This window comes from Hetaerina americana, unplaced genomic scaffold (assembly GCF_022747635.1).
Source record: "Hetaerina americana unplaced genomic scaffold, ioHetAmer1.1.p SCAF_15, whole genome shotgun sequence".
Lineage (NCBI taxonomy): Eukaryota > Metazoa > Arthropoda > Insecta > Odonata > Calopterygidae > Hetaerina > Hetaerina americana.
The window spans coordinates 7,457,080-7,473,969 of NW_027286625.1; the positions used below are offsets into that span (position 1 = coordinate 7,457,080).

General features: G+C 42.8%; 1 protein-coding gene across 1 annotated transcript; it reads right to left on the reverse strand.

Moving 5' to 3' along the window:
- Positions 1 to 349: 349 nt before the first annotated feature.
- On the reverse strand, positions 350 to 3,130 carry LOC139686883 (proteoglycan 4-like). Its single transcript, XM_071583958.1, has one exon. It carries the CDS (start codon positions 3,128 to 3,130, stop codon positions 350 to 352), a length of 2,781 nt encoding a protein of 926 aa, XP_071440059.1.
- Between the last annotated feature and the right edge of the window lie 13,760 nt (positions 3,131 to 16,890).

Consider the following 16,890-nt stretch of genomic DNA (forward strand, 5'->3'; position numbering starts at 1 on the left):
ACTAGGAAATCCCGCTATGACACAAAGAGGCATCTTTAAAGCGAAAGGAAATACGTGGAGATTATTTTATCCAAAGTGATAATTTTGATTTTACGTTTCCTGCATGACAGAGATACTCGTTTTTTGAAAGATCAACGAAAATTATTCGTGAAGAGTAAACAGGGAATGAAGACAAAGAAATCACATCCTCTGAACACACAACGAAGACGTTTCTTCGACCGTTTATGCCCAATACGACTTTATTTTCTGACACAAGGTTGCCTTAGGCACGGTTTTTGCCTCAATCATGGGCTATCCTGGGATTTCCTCAGAATTAATGCGCCATCGTTGATTTTAATTGATTCATTTCTTATTGATTGCCTAAGGATCTCTCTCCGAAGGATCTCCGCCTATTCCCTCGGCGACTGGAAGGCCCACAGAGGTAAGAGTGGAAGGCGTGAGCGCAGGGATCTCCGCCATGAGTCCCGCTGCTCTCCACCACGTTCGTGGCAGAAAAGCTACGGGCGAACTCCGCGGGGTCGGGCCTTTGGTCGGGCTGTGGCACTGGAGGGGGTCGCCTAGCCGGAGGTGGAGGTCGAGGTTGTGGGGGGCGACGCGGGGGAGGAGTAGGGGGTGGCGTCGATGAAGGTGGAGGTGGAGGAAGTGTCGACGGAGTTGGAGATGGGGATGAGGGCGGAGGGCGCTTTGGGACTGGTGGTGGCTGTGGTGGAGGAGTTGGGTTTGGTGTCCTCCTTGGGGACGGTGGCGGCGGTGGCTTAGGCACAGGAACCTTCACCCCAGATACGCTGGGAGAAGAGGCATCGCCTCTGAGGCTTGGGTCGCACTCCGGCCTCAGGTCCCCTAACACGCAGGGGGCCTTAGTAGTCGTGGCGGAAAGGGGGAGGAGTATCTCACCTGAGAAGTATGGGTCAGGTGTGGCGACACTAGGGACTGGTCTAGACCGTGTAGGCGACGACGGTGGGAGTACCCTTTGCGGATTTGATTGCGATGCCTGAGGTATTTTTATTCGTTCGCCGAATCTGTTCCTTCTCGGCTTGGTCGGGGTACAGAGGAAAGAGTGGAAAGGATGATTGCAATTTGGATCTTCTTTCTTAGACTGAGGGGCCGCAATTGATTGCTCAAACGGTCTAGCTTCTTGGGGCACTAATGGAATCACAGTGGTTGGCTTGGAAGTAGTTGGTGGAGTGTATGTGTACTGGGTCGTACTCGTTGTTGGCTGCGGAGTGGTCGTAGTCCGTCTGGTCGTGGTCGTCGGTCTTTGTGTTGTTCTCAAGGTCGTCGTGGTTCTTCGTGTTGTAGTTGTAGGCCTTGACGTGGTGGTCGTTCTTCGAGTTGTTGTGGTCGGTTGTTGGGTAGTTGTAGTAGTCGCAGACAACGGTAGAATTACTTGTCCAAATGGATTGGAGCTATCGCCAGTTAAAATGTTGTTGGGAACTGGCCTGTCGGGTTGACCGTTATAAATTCTCCTCCTTTTCCCACTTCCAGAGGAACACAAGAATGAATGAAAGGAGTGACCACAAATATCTTTTGAGGCTGGTGGTGCTATTTTTGGAACATCGATTGCTTGAGCAGTTTGTAGGGGTGGTGGAACTCTAGAGTCAACGGCAAAGGAACTTTGACCCTCTCTAGGGTTTTCTGTAGTTGTTGTCGGTCTCCTTGTAGTCGTTGTTGGTCTCCTTGTGGTTGTTGTTGTTGGTCTCGGTGCGGTAGTTGTTGGCCGTGGTGTGGTTGTTGTTGGTTTTCTTGTGGTTGTTGTTGGTCTCGGTGTGGTAGTTGTTGGTCTAGGTGTGGTAGTTGTTGGTCTAGGTGTGGTAGTTGTTGGCCGTGGTGTGGTTGTTGTTGGTTTTCTGGTGGTCGTTGTTGGCTTCGGTGTGGTCGGCCTAGCTGTCGTTATGGGACGTGTAGTTGTGGTTGTCGGCCTAATCGTGGTTATTAGTCTTGGTGTCGTTCTTATGGTGGATGTTGGATTCTGCGTGGTTGTGGTTGTCACCGATAATGGTAAGATTAGTTGCCCATAAGGATTTGAGCTATCCCCAGTCAAAGAGTTATCTGGGTCTTTAACCTTTGTAATAGTTGGACGTCGGCCGTTATAGATTCGCCTCCTTTTTCCACTTCCAGGGGAACACAAGTATGAGTGAAAGGAGTGTCCACAAGCATCTTTGTGTTCAGGTGGTGCTATTTTTGGAGCATTAATTGCCTGAGCGGTCTCTAGAGGTGCTGGGACCCTAGAACCTACTGCAAAGGAGCTCTGACCCTCTCGTGGGTTCTCTGTCGGCGCTACAGTAGTCGTTGGTCTCTGAGTGGTCGTGGTGGGTCTCGTTATTCGTTGGGTGACAGTTCGGGGGGTGGTTGGTCGTTGTGTGACCGGTCTCGTTGTGACTGGAAACCTAGTAGTAGATGCCCGCGTTGTGGTTTTGGGAGTGGTGCTTGCAGCCTGAAGGGGTTGGAGAATGGATTCGGACAGGAATGATGGCTGCGGGATTTCCGATTCCAACTTCTTCGTTCCGAATTTGTTCCGCCTCCCTCCAGATTTTGCACATAGGAAGGAGTGGAAAGGGTGATCGCATAAGCTACCACCCCCAACCTTCTCTCCCGGAGAGGGTTTTGTCTTCACCACGGGGGCTTCGGCAGGCGAGGCCACCACCGGCAACTCCGACTTGATAGGCGATGAAAAGTACCCCTGCAGTAACGGGTCTTCTTCTCGAGGTGGCGGGGGTGGGGTTGTGGTAGTCGGGGAAGGACTTCTGGAGGTCGGCGGTGGTAGTGTGCTTAGCCTCAGCCTGGACTCAACGATGGAGGACTGAAGTCCGTTCTCTCTGTCCCCCTGCGGTACCAGCGGTGGCCTGTGCGGCCTTGCTTTCCTTCCTGTGGAACAGAGGTAGCTGTGGAAGGCGTGGTTGCAGGGGGCCCCATCGTCCTTCACTACTTGGTTGCCTTGTAATGTAGCCTGTCGCCTCTGCCTCGTGAACGCGGCGAACAATGGTGATACTCCTTGGAGCTCTCGGTTGAAAGCCGAATGCGAGAGTGGGGATGGATCGCGCAGCAGATCGACCGTGGGCTTACGGCCCTCCGCGCTGGCGAACAGGGGAGAGCAGCACAGCAGTGCCGTCGCTAGCAAAACAGGCGACATCTTCACTGCTTTTTCCGATCTGGAAGGAAAGAAAGAATGCCCTGTTAAGGAAAAAAAATTGATGGAAATCGGAGTGTCACTATTTTGTATAATTAGCTTATCTTTCTTGGTTTAAATGATATTCAGTGTTGTTTTCTCATATCGTATTTGTTTGCTTGTGGCAGTTGAGAAGAAGCTAATGCAAAAGAGGAACGAACGCCTCCTCATGCCCTCTGATTCTTTCTCTTCCGTTTTTACTAGCAGATGATGATGACACTGTAATAATTTAAAGGGTGGCACATATAGCGTTTTCAATGGATTGAATTAATGAAGGGCACCTTTAAACAATTAGAAGAATTTTCTCAAAGCAGGCAAAAGAGTCACTGGTGCTGAATTTCGACGTCACCTAGAACGATTAAAATGAAATAATGTGTCGACCTTGAGAGTACTGAAGAAAGCTTTTGAATGATGAGTGAAGAGAGAACTCCATATGAAAAGCTGACATAAAGTTAAGGGAGGCAAATGGAACGAATTCTAAAGCACACTAAGTCATGATTTTTTTCTGAATTACTATTCATAGCAAACTTTTCCATAAAAATATGTCAAACCTTTTTTTAATGATAGTAAGCTTGAAGAAAATTTGTGTGGTGTGCCCGGTGAGAATTACAGTTTTGCTTCATTTTTGGGGTCATAAAGGAAAGCATCATAGAAGGAAAAAAAGAGGGAAGCACTGAACATACATTTAAGATGAGTTATGATGGGAGGAAGAGGAAAGAAAGGGAAAGTTATGTAGCCAGCGTAAGGGACTACGAAGGAATAGTGTGATTGTCATGAGATAGAAGAGATTGGAGGGCTACTGTAAACCAATCCCTTAATCTATAGCCTATGGTAATGAAAGATGGCCGGCCTAGTGTTTATATTCATCCTGCTTATGATTACGCACCTTCTTTTGACAGAAAAACTCTACCTGTGGCCAGGTAATGGGAAACCTCCCGAATCCTTTTATCGAGTTTTTCTTTTTTCTTTGGACGTTTCAGTGTCGGTCGCTGTGATTCCTGTTGAAGGAGTAATAAGTTTAAGATTGTGATGGAATGTCGGTTTTTTACATTCATCTTTAGTCATCTCCTTCCGTAAAAGATGCCCACCCTTGGCTTGTCTTCAAGAAGGATATTGCGTTTTACAGCATCAAGTAGATTTGTGGTCGGTATTTATACTACCTACATGGAGGTATTCATTTTTCCAGTGATGATCCACACTAATTTTAATTGCTTACTTGAGGTGTTTCTCATAATCCGATGGAAGGAGAGTGGGCCTTCTGTGAGTACTTGGCGCGTGTGTCGATCGTCAATTAGAGTCAGTCGTTTAGCAATCAGGCGAACGATTCTAACGCCCTATTAGTCAGCCGAGGTTTAAAACACTCACTATTATATTATTAAGTTAAGAACTGTGACATAAAAATGCAGTTTTTATTTACTCATGACCCTCTTGCTCATTCTCAGTGTGGAAAAATAAACCGAATATTTTGAAACCAGTTTTTAAGTCAAAGAAGTGTGTAGCCTTTCGCTAATACGAATTACAACAGCAGAAAAGCTGGTAGAATCAAAAGGAAACGTAGACATGCTGGCGATAATTCTTAGAGAATTAAAAAAATACAAATCAGCTTCCATTACTCATATACAAACGATCAGTAAGGTGCTGATTAAGAATTCGGATACAGATTCACCTGCTCATAAAAGTTTCCTGTACCTCATGCAAGTCACTGAAATATTATTGCGTCAAAATTCTAAAAAGTTCCTTTCTCATTAAGTAGCTAGTTCAGCATAAATGTCTTTTATCATAAAATAGCTCGGAGAAGTTTTTTTTTGTCGAAAATTAATCGCAATTATGAAATTTCAAAAGGTGTACCAAAATACGTATATATTTTCTTGCACATTTTCCATCACCTTTCCTCTAATTATTATCCCGGCAAAAATTGCTCCATCTATGGTAACCTTCAAAATTCCATTATTCTTAAATACACATATAGTATATTTTGCGCTACTGAGAAAAAATAGACTATTTATAAGGGTAAAAAAAGAGTGGAGTAATTTTACTTAACAATAAACTTCATAATTAATGAGTTTATGCAGAATTAATACTGGTGAGGTGAAAGAAAGAGAAAAAAAACAACTTTGCACTTCCACACACTTTTTTAATATAACACGACCATGGTTTCGATGCTGCGCATCATCTTCAGGTGGATGAAGATGATGCGCAGCATCGAAACCATGGTCGTGTTATATTAAAAAAGTGTGTGGAAGTGCAAAGTTGTTTTTTTTCTCTTTCTTTCACCTCACCATGAAAGAATTCCACCAAGTTAAGCCTGAAACTGTTAGATTCAGAATTAATACGGTGATTATTACAAGTTATCTCGATCTTTTGGGTCAGATATATTTTGGCGAAACGTTTCCTACATTTCTGAGAGTTCATTTCAAATAGCGTTCTTCTCACGTCTTATCATCGAATGGCTTGATTACTACACCAAAGTTGACTCCAATAGAATAAACCCTAGCGTCACATAAACTATGGCCTCTGTCAGTTATAAAGGTCAAGGGCAGCGGTGCTGACTTTTGCGTGGACGAAATTACGAGTGGATGATTTACATCCCGACTCGAAGACTGCGCAAAAACCTTTCTTCTCGGATCCATGCAGGAAATAAAAAAAAATATACTGAATGCACTCTTTGACCGCTCGCTCGCTCGCTCGTAAAGGTTCCGTCTCTGCGTTGTGCATTGATACGGATCGATGCGAAGGCTTTTGAACAAAGAAGACATCGAAATAAATCACAGGGACTACTTATTATTCCGCAAGAATTCCCCGATGTCACGGGTTGAGATATACCACCGATTTACTTCTCCATCAATAATGAAAAGCTTAGGTACGTGGTCTTGCTGAAAAAAAAAACCCGGGGCAATTTCCTTCCTTAGGAGGCAGATGCTGGGTAGATTATGGAAAAAGGAGCAGGGGAAGATCGCTCTTTTAGAGAGGCGAAAGGGTGATGGTGGCCCGCGGCAAGGCCATGAACCCGTGTGTCGCGAAATGGATCTGATTATGCGCGGGATTCTCGGCATGGCGCTCGAAAGCCTTGACCTCGACATTTAGAGGCGGTACGCCTGGCCTTGAGGAGTTGAGGGAGGGAATTTAATGCAAATATCGATCGCGAATTCCTTCATTTTTCATCTCGCCGATTCGGCACTAATCGCCCTGAACGTTTCGGTAGTGGCGAATACGATATCGACGCTTCACAAGAAAGCACATTAAGCAAATTTCCGGCCCACTAATTTTTACATGCTCTGCCTCGATAGGCCGAAAATTTATGGGTGCCCTTTCGCAAAAAGTGGGCTCTTCGTTTTCCGGTAGTGTTCTGCTGTCCTCGTGAGAAGACATTGCGTCGTCTCCATGTTGTGCAAATGGTCATAAACCAGTGTGCAATACTCGTGGTGCATCGCGCGATATTCCACTGCGGCAATCGCGTATACTTAGCTAAATCACGGCATTTTAACGAGCTCGTATATTCTTTGTGTAACACGTCAAACGATTCAATACCACGGGGGGCTCTTTGTAATCTAGTACTCACTATTCTGTTCAAATTAAAAATGGAAACAATGTCCTCTCTAATCACTATATGAATTCGAATTCATAGGCCTATTCCACACTGAGAGAATGTACTGAACGGGATTTAAAATGTTGAAATCGTATCAGGGCTCGAAAGAACGTTACAATCCAAACCACATCAGTAGATGCCAATCAACGAGAATAAATTTGATTAGAATTTATTTTCCCAATTGGCTATATACCTGTTGGGAGAAACGTCAAAGTTGGGGGATATAAACTAGAATAGATAGAACAGTTAACCTATTTAGGAAGTATTTTGTTGGAGATGGGTAGAGTAGTATAGACATTAGAAGAAGAATTGCGTAGGTTAATGAAGCGTTTACAAAGAGACGAGGGTTAAAGAAAGATACCTTAATTAAAGCTGCAAAGAAATGGCTAGTGAAAACTTTGTATGTAACTTTGTTAGGCTCGGAAACTTGGTCGTTGAGGCATGAGGATAAGCGTTGCTTGGAAGCCTCCGATACGTGAATGCTGAGATGAATGATAAAAATAAAATGGATGGAAGGTATAAAGAGTATTGAAGTTCTAGGCCTGGAAGGGGAGAAAAATGACCATTGAGAGAAATTCGAAGAAGGTAGTAAAAGTGGATGCAGGGGAAATCGTGTGGTCGAGAAAGCGATTTAAGCGAATAAAGCGAGGAAAAGAATAAAAATTTCGGATGAAATTAAGGAAGGTAGAAAGTATTAATAGCTAAATAAAAAGATATTGTAATATGTAGTATGTGGAGAACACATGAAGCAGGTGAGCAGCCCACGCCGTCCGCCAGATAGGACGCTATATTTTCTGACCCCTCGCCGTCTCTCGCGAAGAGTGGGTAAATTCAGAATTTAGTTTTTCATTCACCTTTCTCTAATAACTATTTCTTCCAAGTGCATGTCACTCATTCATTGCGGAAGACACCGAAATAAAAGTTTGACGTTGAGGAAATAATGGCGCATTTGCAGAAATCTCGCCAGGACAACCTTTTAGTCATGTTTTCGAAATGATCGCCGTATTCTGATTACCACTAGCTCTCCCAATCGGACACGTGATTTCTCCTCCTTCAATCCTTCACCTACGGATTGACGCAATGAAGTAATCGCATCGCTTTTGTTTCGCGCACGATTTCCGGGATTTTCTCCGCGGAGAGGAAAGTCGTGAATTTTTACTTTCGTCTGGATCGACACTTCCGCCGACGCATACGACATAGGTTTCCCGAGCCCCACCGATTAAACCACGCGAATTCTTTCTCGGCTCTAACTCCCCCCCACCCCCCTCGCCCAATGGCGAGGGTGCGAGGCCACAAACGCATTTTTTCGCCTTGCCATTTCGATGGAGGAGACCTCGGGGGCAGGCTGTCAGGCGGGCGGGCGGTCGAGACTCAAGATTCGCCGGTTCGTGCTCCGCTAATGAACTTGATTGGTTCGATGGATCGTGATCCCCTTTTGTTTCAGCTTTCTTTTATTTTCCTCCGGCCCGCACCACTTTCTCTCCTCGCGAAACCCGACTCTTTCGCGTGATCCGTGCTCATATCCTGTAATCCTCCGGGCTCGTCCCGAGAAGAAGAGCGGACTGCGATTATCCGCTCGTCGCCACTTAACTCGGGTGGCAGCACGGATGAAGTGGTTCTCAGCTGTGGGTGTGATAGCTGGTACTGGTAAAAACATCGAATTGATATATTTTAGTTTGAAACTGGGAGCACTCCCGGTCAGCTAAATAATAGGGGAATTAATAATTAGTCAAGTAAAAAATACTGGGGACGTACAGGTGCACACCATGCATACAACGAACAGCCGTATTCCGTCCATAATCACGCTCTCATCAACTTCATATACCGTTCAAAATCACGTACCATTAACACATCACTCACTTTTGCAATACAAATTATCACGCCGTCCACATCACGTACAGAACAAAATTTTAATGTAAGTATAATAGTATAATAATCACTGGCCAAAAAAGTTTATCACCCAGTGGCTGCTTTACACTTCATCTTAAAACTACTAAAATTGGATGGAAAGGGCTCAAACAAACCTCCAGGCAGCTGTTTCCATTCAACAATTGTTCTGTTTAAAAAAGAGTATTTTTGACAATTTGCTTTTGCTGGTCTTATTTTTATTTTGAAACTAAGGTCATTTTTTCTCTATAGGTTCGGTTTTTCCATCTCTTTCCATAAATTTTCCCACGCTTCGTCATTTTTAACAATTCTATACATCGCGCCTAACCTACTCCTTTTTCTCCTATTTTGAAAACTCTCCCATTTCAGTATACCCAACATTTCCGTAACAGTCTCTGTTCTTTTGTACCTTCCGAGTACGTATCTTGCTGCCTTTCTTTGAATTTTTTCTATCTTTTTAATGTCCCACCTCATATGGATCCCTTACTATGAACGAGTATTCTAGGATAGAGCTAAACAGTAGGAGTAACTTATAGGAGTATGCTTCTTCTTTTGTGGCTATTCTACGACTTCCGTTCTCGTACTTCCTTTGAAATCACTCATTGCCCAAAGAAGCCTTTAAATTAAGATTTGAAACTAAGGTAAGAGGAGACGGCTAGATCGGGTCGAATCGTATGGTTATTTTAAAATTTTATGGGAAGAAACCCTTCAAGAAACACAGTACTCATGATATGTTGGTTATCCATGAATGCCCCACCATTTGTTTACACTCCGAAGAACTTTAAGTTCGGTTCATTTCCATCGTTATTTCAATGTTAATCTAGAGTTAAGAACGGCATGTGTAAAAATATACTTTGGTTAAATTTTGCCTGAATGCACGAGTGCATTTTTTCGAGAAAAACCTATCGAATGTTTTGAGAAGTGAAACGCCAAATTCCCAAGTAGTAGAGCGTCAAAACTTCTGATTTACCAATCTTTGAACCTTCATCTTGCCTATTTAAGAAACACGAATGATAAGCTATGCGGAAGAATATTGGTCCTTGGCAGAAGACGGAACTTATTGGAATAGGATTTATAGGGAAAGCTTTCCCATGGTTAAAATATTTTCGATTTGGGAAACGGACCTACCAAACCAGGAAAAGAAATAAAGTTTTGGATGAGTCGTAATATTTGGATACCACCCATTCCCAGAGCCACCGTCATCACGAATAACAAACGATTCGTAGAATACCTAGTTTCGAAAGTTGCGTGACGATATTTCACGAGTTCACGATAGCCGTCTCGTATCTGATCATTAGTGCCCAGTTCGGTAAACTTTTCTTTCTGATGGCCATTATTACTTGCAGTGTCACACAAAGAATAGTTTGAAGCAGCGCGTGTGCAACATGGAAGGGTTAATTGAGAGTTGGATCATTACCTTTTTTTGATAACACATTAGTATCAAGTTGAGACTAGTATTGAGTTCCTTGAACACAGCTCGCAAAGGTACGACTTTATTTTGGTAAATACGTTACAATGGTTGTTGCAATTCCTTTTGAAACTTAAGTAACTGAACATCTAATTTGCAATATACTTAAAATGTGCTTACTTTTTGGTTTCAACCTTCCTAATCGTATGTGACTTACCAATTGCGATTCCAAATGAATTAGGAGTCACATACGGTTATTATCCCATCTCTATGGTCTTACTCTATTCTAGACTTTGACGGCGATTGTGTATTAATAGGCATATGCATGTAACAATTCATAGACTCACCAAAAGGGTGATTGCCTCTTGAAATACTTCAACATGGAAGATGAGAAATTAAGAGATGAAGTTATAGGAGTGACAGGCCAATATATGTTGGAGGTTATTCAATGATCTATAAAACTTACACGTGGGATTTTGATGAAGAATAATACGCATAGACAACGCGGGAGGTAGTGATTGGAAAAAAGTAGATAACAAGCTTAAGAAAAATAGATTATTATTGGTAATTTACCAGTTAACTAGTAAAGCTCCTTTGCCTAATGCAATTCTTCGCCTAATATCCCTACCTACTTTAACCATTTTCGTCCAAAACACTTCCGGGATAGGTAAAATGTTCGAAATTTGATTTAAAATACAGCGCATAAATCTCAATAGTAATCTGACATGTTTAGGTAAGAGTGGGTAAACAACGAAAGAGATGAGCCAAGGGCGGAAACCGGCCCTAGAATGTTTTTGACAAGGAAAATATATTGACAAATTCCAAAGAAACTGCTGGAGATGCCGCAACAGTAACTTTTAACGGAGTCATGCGCTACCGGGATAAGGCGAATGATTTTTTCACTCTGAAATTGTTGCATTAAAAATATATTGAGTTAACGGTGCATATTGTGGAAAGGTTCAAGTGCATTTATTTCTCATTTACCTACATGTCATCGCTGGTGGTAAGATTTTTACACCGGCCTTCGTCAATGTAAACGTGATTGTAATTTACAGATACCATACATCGCTCCAATGTAAAGACTGGAAACATGGTGGAAAGTAAAACACTAGTTAACGGTCAGCGTGCGCTTGAAGAGAACCTATTGTATTTAAAACATTTTCTTTGAGGATCATGGTTTCGCATTACCCCCCTGCTAACAGTAGCGTTGCAAGTCATTGCGTGCTTCATGTTACTTCAGGGTGGTATGTTTCGTTGCCTTTCCTAACAAAACACAACCTGACACCCAACACTACAATTAGCCCCTCTTCTTTTTCGCATACTTCCTTCATTCCCTCCAACCCCCTACCCCTTCTTCGCTTGCCTTATGTTTTCCCTTCTGTCACAGCCTTCAACATCCCATTGCCAATCAAAAGGCTCTGCTTCCATTTTCGCTGCCTCATTATTTCTCCCAACAATGCCCTCTCTTCCCTCACCATACCTACCAACACCACTTCCTCGTTTGTTTTCATTTCTGATCATTTTACCTTTTCCATCCCTCTCCGCACCCATATTTCAAAAGCTTATACAAAATCATTTTAATATTAAACGATTATATTGGATCAAAATGACCGCATTGAGTACTTGTATGAGACACAAGTTCCTTTCCCCAATGCAAAACCAAACTGCGGACGAGGTGTCCTGGGAAGATATTTCTGTAAATGCGCTATGATTTCCTCAACGTCAAACTTGTCTTTTGGTGTCTTCCACAATTAATGGCATGTACTTGCGGACGGACCTCGGAGCTCATTAATTGATGCAGCGAACGAAATGTTCAAATATGTAGAGGAGAAATTGGAATTTGGCCTGAGTGTCTGTTTTCTCACCTTCCTTTCCCATGCCATTATTGCAGTACCTGCAGTTGCAGTTTTCTCATTGAAATACGTACGATTTAAGGAAAGGAGGTAAAAGATTATATCCGCGGCCGTTGGTGTTCGGACAGCCATATTTTTATTTGAGGAGAGACACATGGTCTGGCGTCTCCTTTGTACCTAATAACGGAGGGAAGCCTTTCCCGTTTAAGTCGAAATGAGAAAGAAGATAAGGGAACGAGAGGCGGCTTCTTGTGCGAGGAGGGAACCGAAATTTCCGAGATCGTTAAGACATTACGCTCCGACACCCATTCATTATTAGACGGACGTGGATGTTTTCTCGCCCGTGGATCGGCCCCGAATGAATTGCTTGGGCATCGTCAGTCTGACTCCCATCCGCTTCCCTCCTCTCGCGAGTGCTGTTTATGTCCAACGGGATGTGCTGCCCCCCCCTCGTCCCCCTCTAGCGCAAGCCGCCGCCGCCGCCTGCGTAGCGCCCCCGACGCGTCTGCCGTCGGGAGCCGTGAGCGACGCGTGGCCGTCGAAGGACGCCGCTCCTGCCGGTAGGAGCGGGACGACGCTCGGGAGACGTGACTTTCTAAAAGAAATAAATAATAAGTTGGGAATGAAAAAAAATGCGCATGCGAGTCCGAAGCACCGGCCACAGGTCGCGGCCGAGGAAGGTGACCTCTCCCCACCCCACATTTTCCTCGTCTCCCCCTTCTCCTCCCCCAAACCGAGACAAGATCGTCTTCTTTCCCAAGGGAAGCGAGGGCCGGAATTTGTTTCTTTTTTATTTATTTTTTCATTTTAACGATCTCCCTCTGTTTTTAGCACTTTAATGGCGGAAGAGGTTTCTTTGCCGGCGCGATTCTCGGACCTGATCGGCCGTGTTGGGTGGTCGGTATTGCAGGAGGATGGCGGTGATGATGATGCCAGCTCGGCAACCGTCTTGTAGCGGAGGATGAAAGGAAAATATTTTGACACTTTGGGAAATGCGAAGGACGGGAGTGGGCGAGCCAGTGCGATTTTTTTTTTATGGGGTAATGTCTTCGCGAAGAAACATCTCATGAAAATTTTCGTAGATTTTTTTTTCAATGTGCCGAAAGTCATAACTGGAAAACTCTTGGCTTAGTGATTGAGGATAAAGCGAACTGCAATCATTTTTTGCTCTTTGAAACCACTCGCACAAAATCTAAGCTGTGGGTGCAATGGATAATCGTGCTGGCCCTGTCCTGCAAACCGCGTTCTGCGACGTCCTTTTCTTGATTACTAAGTGTTCCTCGCTATCAGATCTTATCCTTTTCAAGCCCATTGAATTTAAACGTCCAACATCACCGAATTACGTAAGGTCGAGAGAGAAAGCAGTTTGATTTCATTGCATGAGTGAAATAATTTCGGATGAAGCTTTAACTCCTCTTAAATTGATAAATTCCAAACAATAGCAGAGTTCACCTCGAACTAAGCCCTACTGTCATTAGCAGTAGAGTCCCAGCTTAGGATGGTAGATACCAGATTTTGATGAACCTTGGGACTACATACTCTTCTCCTAACCCCAACTAACGTAACATATTCTTAAACCCTAAACTACATATTAAAATAACGCATTACTTTGCTGTGCATACTTCAACATCCTTTAATTTCATCAAAAACGCATATTCTTTCCTCCCTCTACCTCTCTTTCCCAGCATTCTCCTCTCCATCAACGCTTTAGTATCCATATATAGCGTGTGAATTTCAAGCTTCAGGGTGGACGGGAACATTTTTTCTCGTGTTCTATCTTTTATTTTCCAGGAAGATCTCGTATCCATAAAATTATACAGCTTGGGTGAAGCTGAGTGTACCCGGAATCGAACTCGCGCCCTCAGGGTAGTAGCGCGGCTTTCTACCCCCTGGGCAAACACGCATCTCTTATGTCGAAATTGCTGATAGCATTATTGTGTACAATCCTCCGATTTTTTTCGATCTGCGCACAGAGGAAGAATAATGCTTAATTGAGTGGAGATTTTTCATGTAAACAACGTAATTGTGATTAGGGATTTATTTGAATCCAAGACTGATTTCCGTTTAGATGTCTCAACAGTCCCCCTATACATGTATAAGTTAACTAAATAGGCACCTTTGTTCGTGAATAGGTGCGATTTGAATTATGATATCTATTTTGTTTATATTTATTTCAAAATTTCTTCGGTGTGGGAATAAAAAATAAGTACTCGCATTTGAGAACAAAGCATGGAGGAACGAATTGTCTTGTTCCGCTTTTCACTGAAACGAAAACGGATGATATAACTAATAATTTTTACTTAGGTTTTGCATTGGTTTGATATAAAGAACCTGTGTTGATGGAAATATCTGTGTATGTTTAATATCATTGCAATTTAATAACTTGGGAAATACTTTCTGAGCAAAAATGGGACTTTATACGATTTTCTCATGTGAGGGAATATTAAAAATATTTAGCCAAGGCTATCGGATTAACCCATGTTCCAACTTTAATCTCCTTAAATTCCTTCAATGAGGTCAGGAGAAGAATTCCCTAATTCCTCTGGTCGTTGAAACCACGAAATAAAATTGAAAAAAAAGTTGACATTATTTCTTTATGGTCATCGACACGTTAGTATTTTAGTGAAATCCGGTGTCCCGTATCACCGAATCATATTCCGGAATATCTTACAATGAAAAAACAAGGCAAAAAAAAGACATTTCTCTATACAGTGGTATTCGATTAAGGGTTATTGCAACATTGAGTTGACTTTGTAACCATGACCCATAAACCCTGGTCGAGGATTGAAAAGACAGCCTCGACATTTCTTTAGCGTTTCGCCATGTTTACGCGATGTATGTCATTTCTGTAGTTCTTCAAAAAGTGAAAAATTGTTCAGAAAAAGCACGTGAATGGGAGCAACCATTAGGCTGATTTTTTTGTCTCCGAGAAACATGAAGTATAAGTTATGTGATAATTGGATTTGAAGTTCATATAGTCGACTATCGCCGAGGACTTATTCTGTTATGGTTTTAATTATGAAGCTTTATGATAATTAATTTATGATGACGATGATACTACCGACGCAATTTGGTGCTTGGGTTCGGTGTCATGATTTAATTAGTTCCTATCATATTGAAGGTTTTAATTTTCTTAATATGGATGTGGAAATTCACATTTTAAGTATGTATTTGCCGCAAGGGTCTCTTCACACTCGTGGCCGCTCATTCCGATACATCGATGAGACATGCTCATCTCTTAGGAATCAAGAGAGGAGAACAGGTGTGTTGAAATCAGGCGAAAAGGGAATTCATGTCATTGCGAAACGGTTCATATTAAGTTCAGAATTCTATCAGGCCATTTGCATTGCGATATCTCAGAATGAGCAATGCTATAGCCACAAAACCGCTCACATGGAAACTTCGGTCCCGGATCCTTGAAAAAGAAAATAGGCTTGGCTTCCCAATAAAGTGGCTATCGCGTTGCACATTTCACTTGTATCAATCGGAGCCCATTTGCAAGGTCGACTTTATGTGCATCAGATACCAAAGCCGATTTGATTTCACTATCGATCACAACAGGGTTCGAACCCTGGGTGGAGTATCCGTCGTCCTATTATCCATTCGAGTGAGTTGGATTATTTCAGCAACTATGATATTTGCTAAACCGAGCACATCTTACGAGTATTTACTGTTTGCCGCGGACATTTAATATTGATAACCTCATCAACGCGGGTTTTCAATCCTAGGTCTGGTTTGTAGAAACTACTCAAACCATTCTATTTCCTGCCAACATTTTCATTCGCTAAGACTTCTTACAACAGTTTCCATTACCTGCATCTCGTAGTTCACCCTTGGCCTTTCTCAGTGATCCCTCAATGATTCCTTCAAATATGGTCTTCAGTAAACTACTATTGTGCCCGAGGATTATGCCTGATTATTGTGCCCAGTTAATTTTTTCCTCTGCTTCTTGAAAGTGCCCTTTATAGGCATTTATTTTCACCCACTATTCGATTCTTCTATCCAATTCATTTTCATTAATCATTCGGTTTGACTAATAGTAGTTAATCTATTTAATTAATAGGCAAAGAAGCTTTTACAAGCAGGAGGGAATTGATGAAAGGGACGTTCAGTAAGAAGGTTTAGAAACGGCTCGTAAAAGCTTTAATAAGGAGCGTAGTTTTGCACGCTACAGAAACATGGTAGTCGAAGCATGGAATCAGGCGTACATTTGAGGTCATTGAGATGTGGGTGTGGAGATGGATGGAGAAGGTGAAGTGGACAGAAAGGAAAGCAAATGAGGAAGTGTTAGGTGTGGTGAGGTAGGAGATGGGATTGTTGGATGAAACACAAAGGATGCAGGAAAGATGTATGGCAAGCATTTTGATTGACAATGGAATATTGAGGAGTGTGATAGAGGGGAGAACGTTTGGAAGGCGAGGTAGGGGGAGGATGATGATAAACATGTTGGACGCAATGAAGGAAGATAAAAAGTGTACGGAGTCGAATGAGGATTTATTGTAGTAAGAGGAGTCAGGTTGAATCTTTTTGGGCGAGGCTATGAGATGTAATGATCGGAAAAGAAATACTTAGTTATTCCTCGTGTATTTTATTATACACGACCTAGGTTTTGACTTACAAAGTCATGCCTTTACATGCCATTACAAAGTGACACCTCAAACCATTCTATTCAGATGTAATGATGTTCACCCTGTGTCCATTCAAAACCTACCTCAAACTGTAGGCGGTAGGCAATTTATTCAACAATAAATCTTTTGTTTCACAAGGATTTGAGGATTGCTGGAATTTTTTCCGCCATGCTTTCCCTGAAATCACGTAGACAATATTTTGAGAACAATTATGCATTAATCGCCCTTCTCTATAAATCTATTATGAATCCGATTCGATAAAAATCAATCATTTGCTTGTCAACTGCCGCGCGCAACCGCCGCTCAGCACATGACCCCTGACCACCCCCCACCCGCCACCCTCTCTTTCGAAGCAGTTCCTC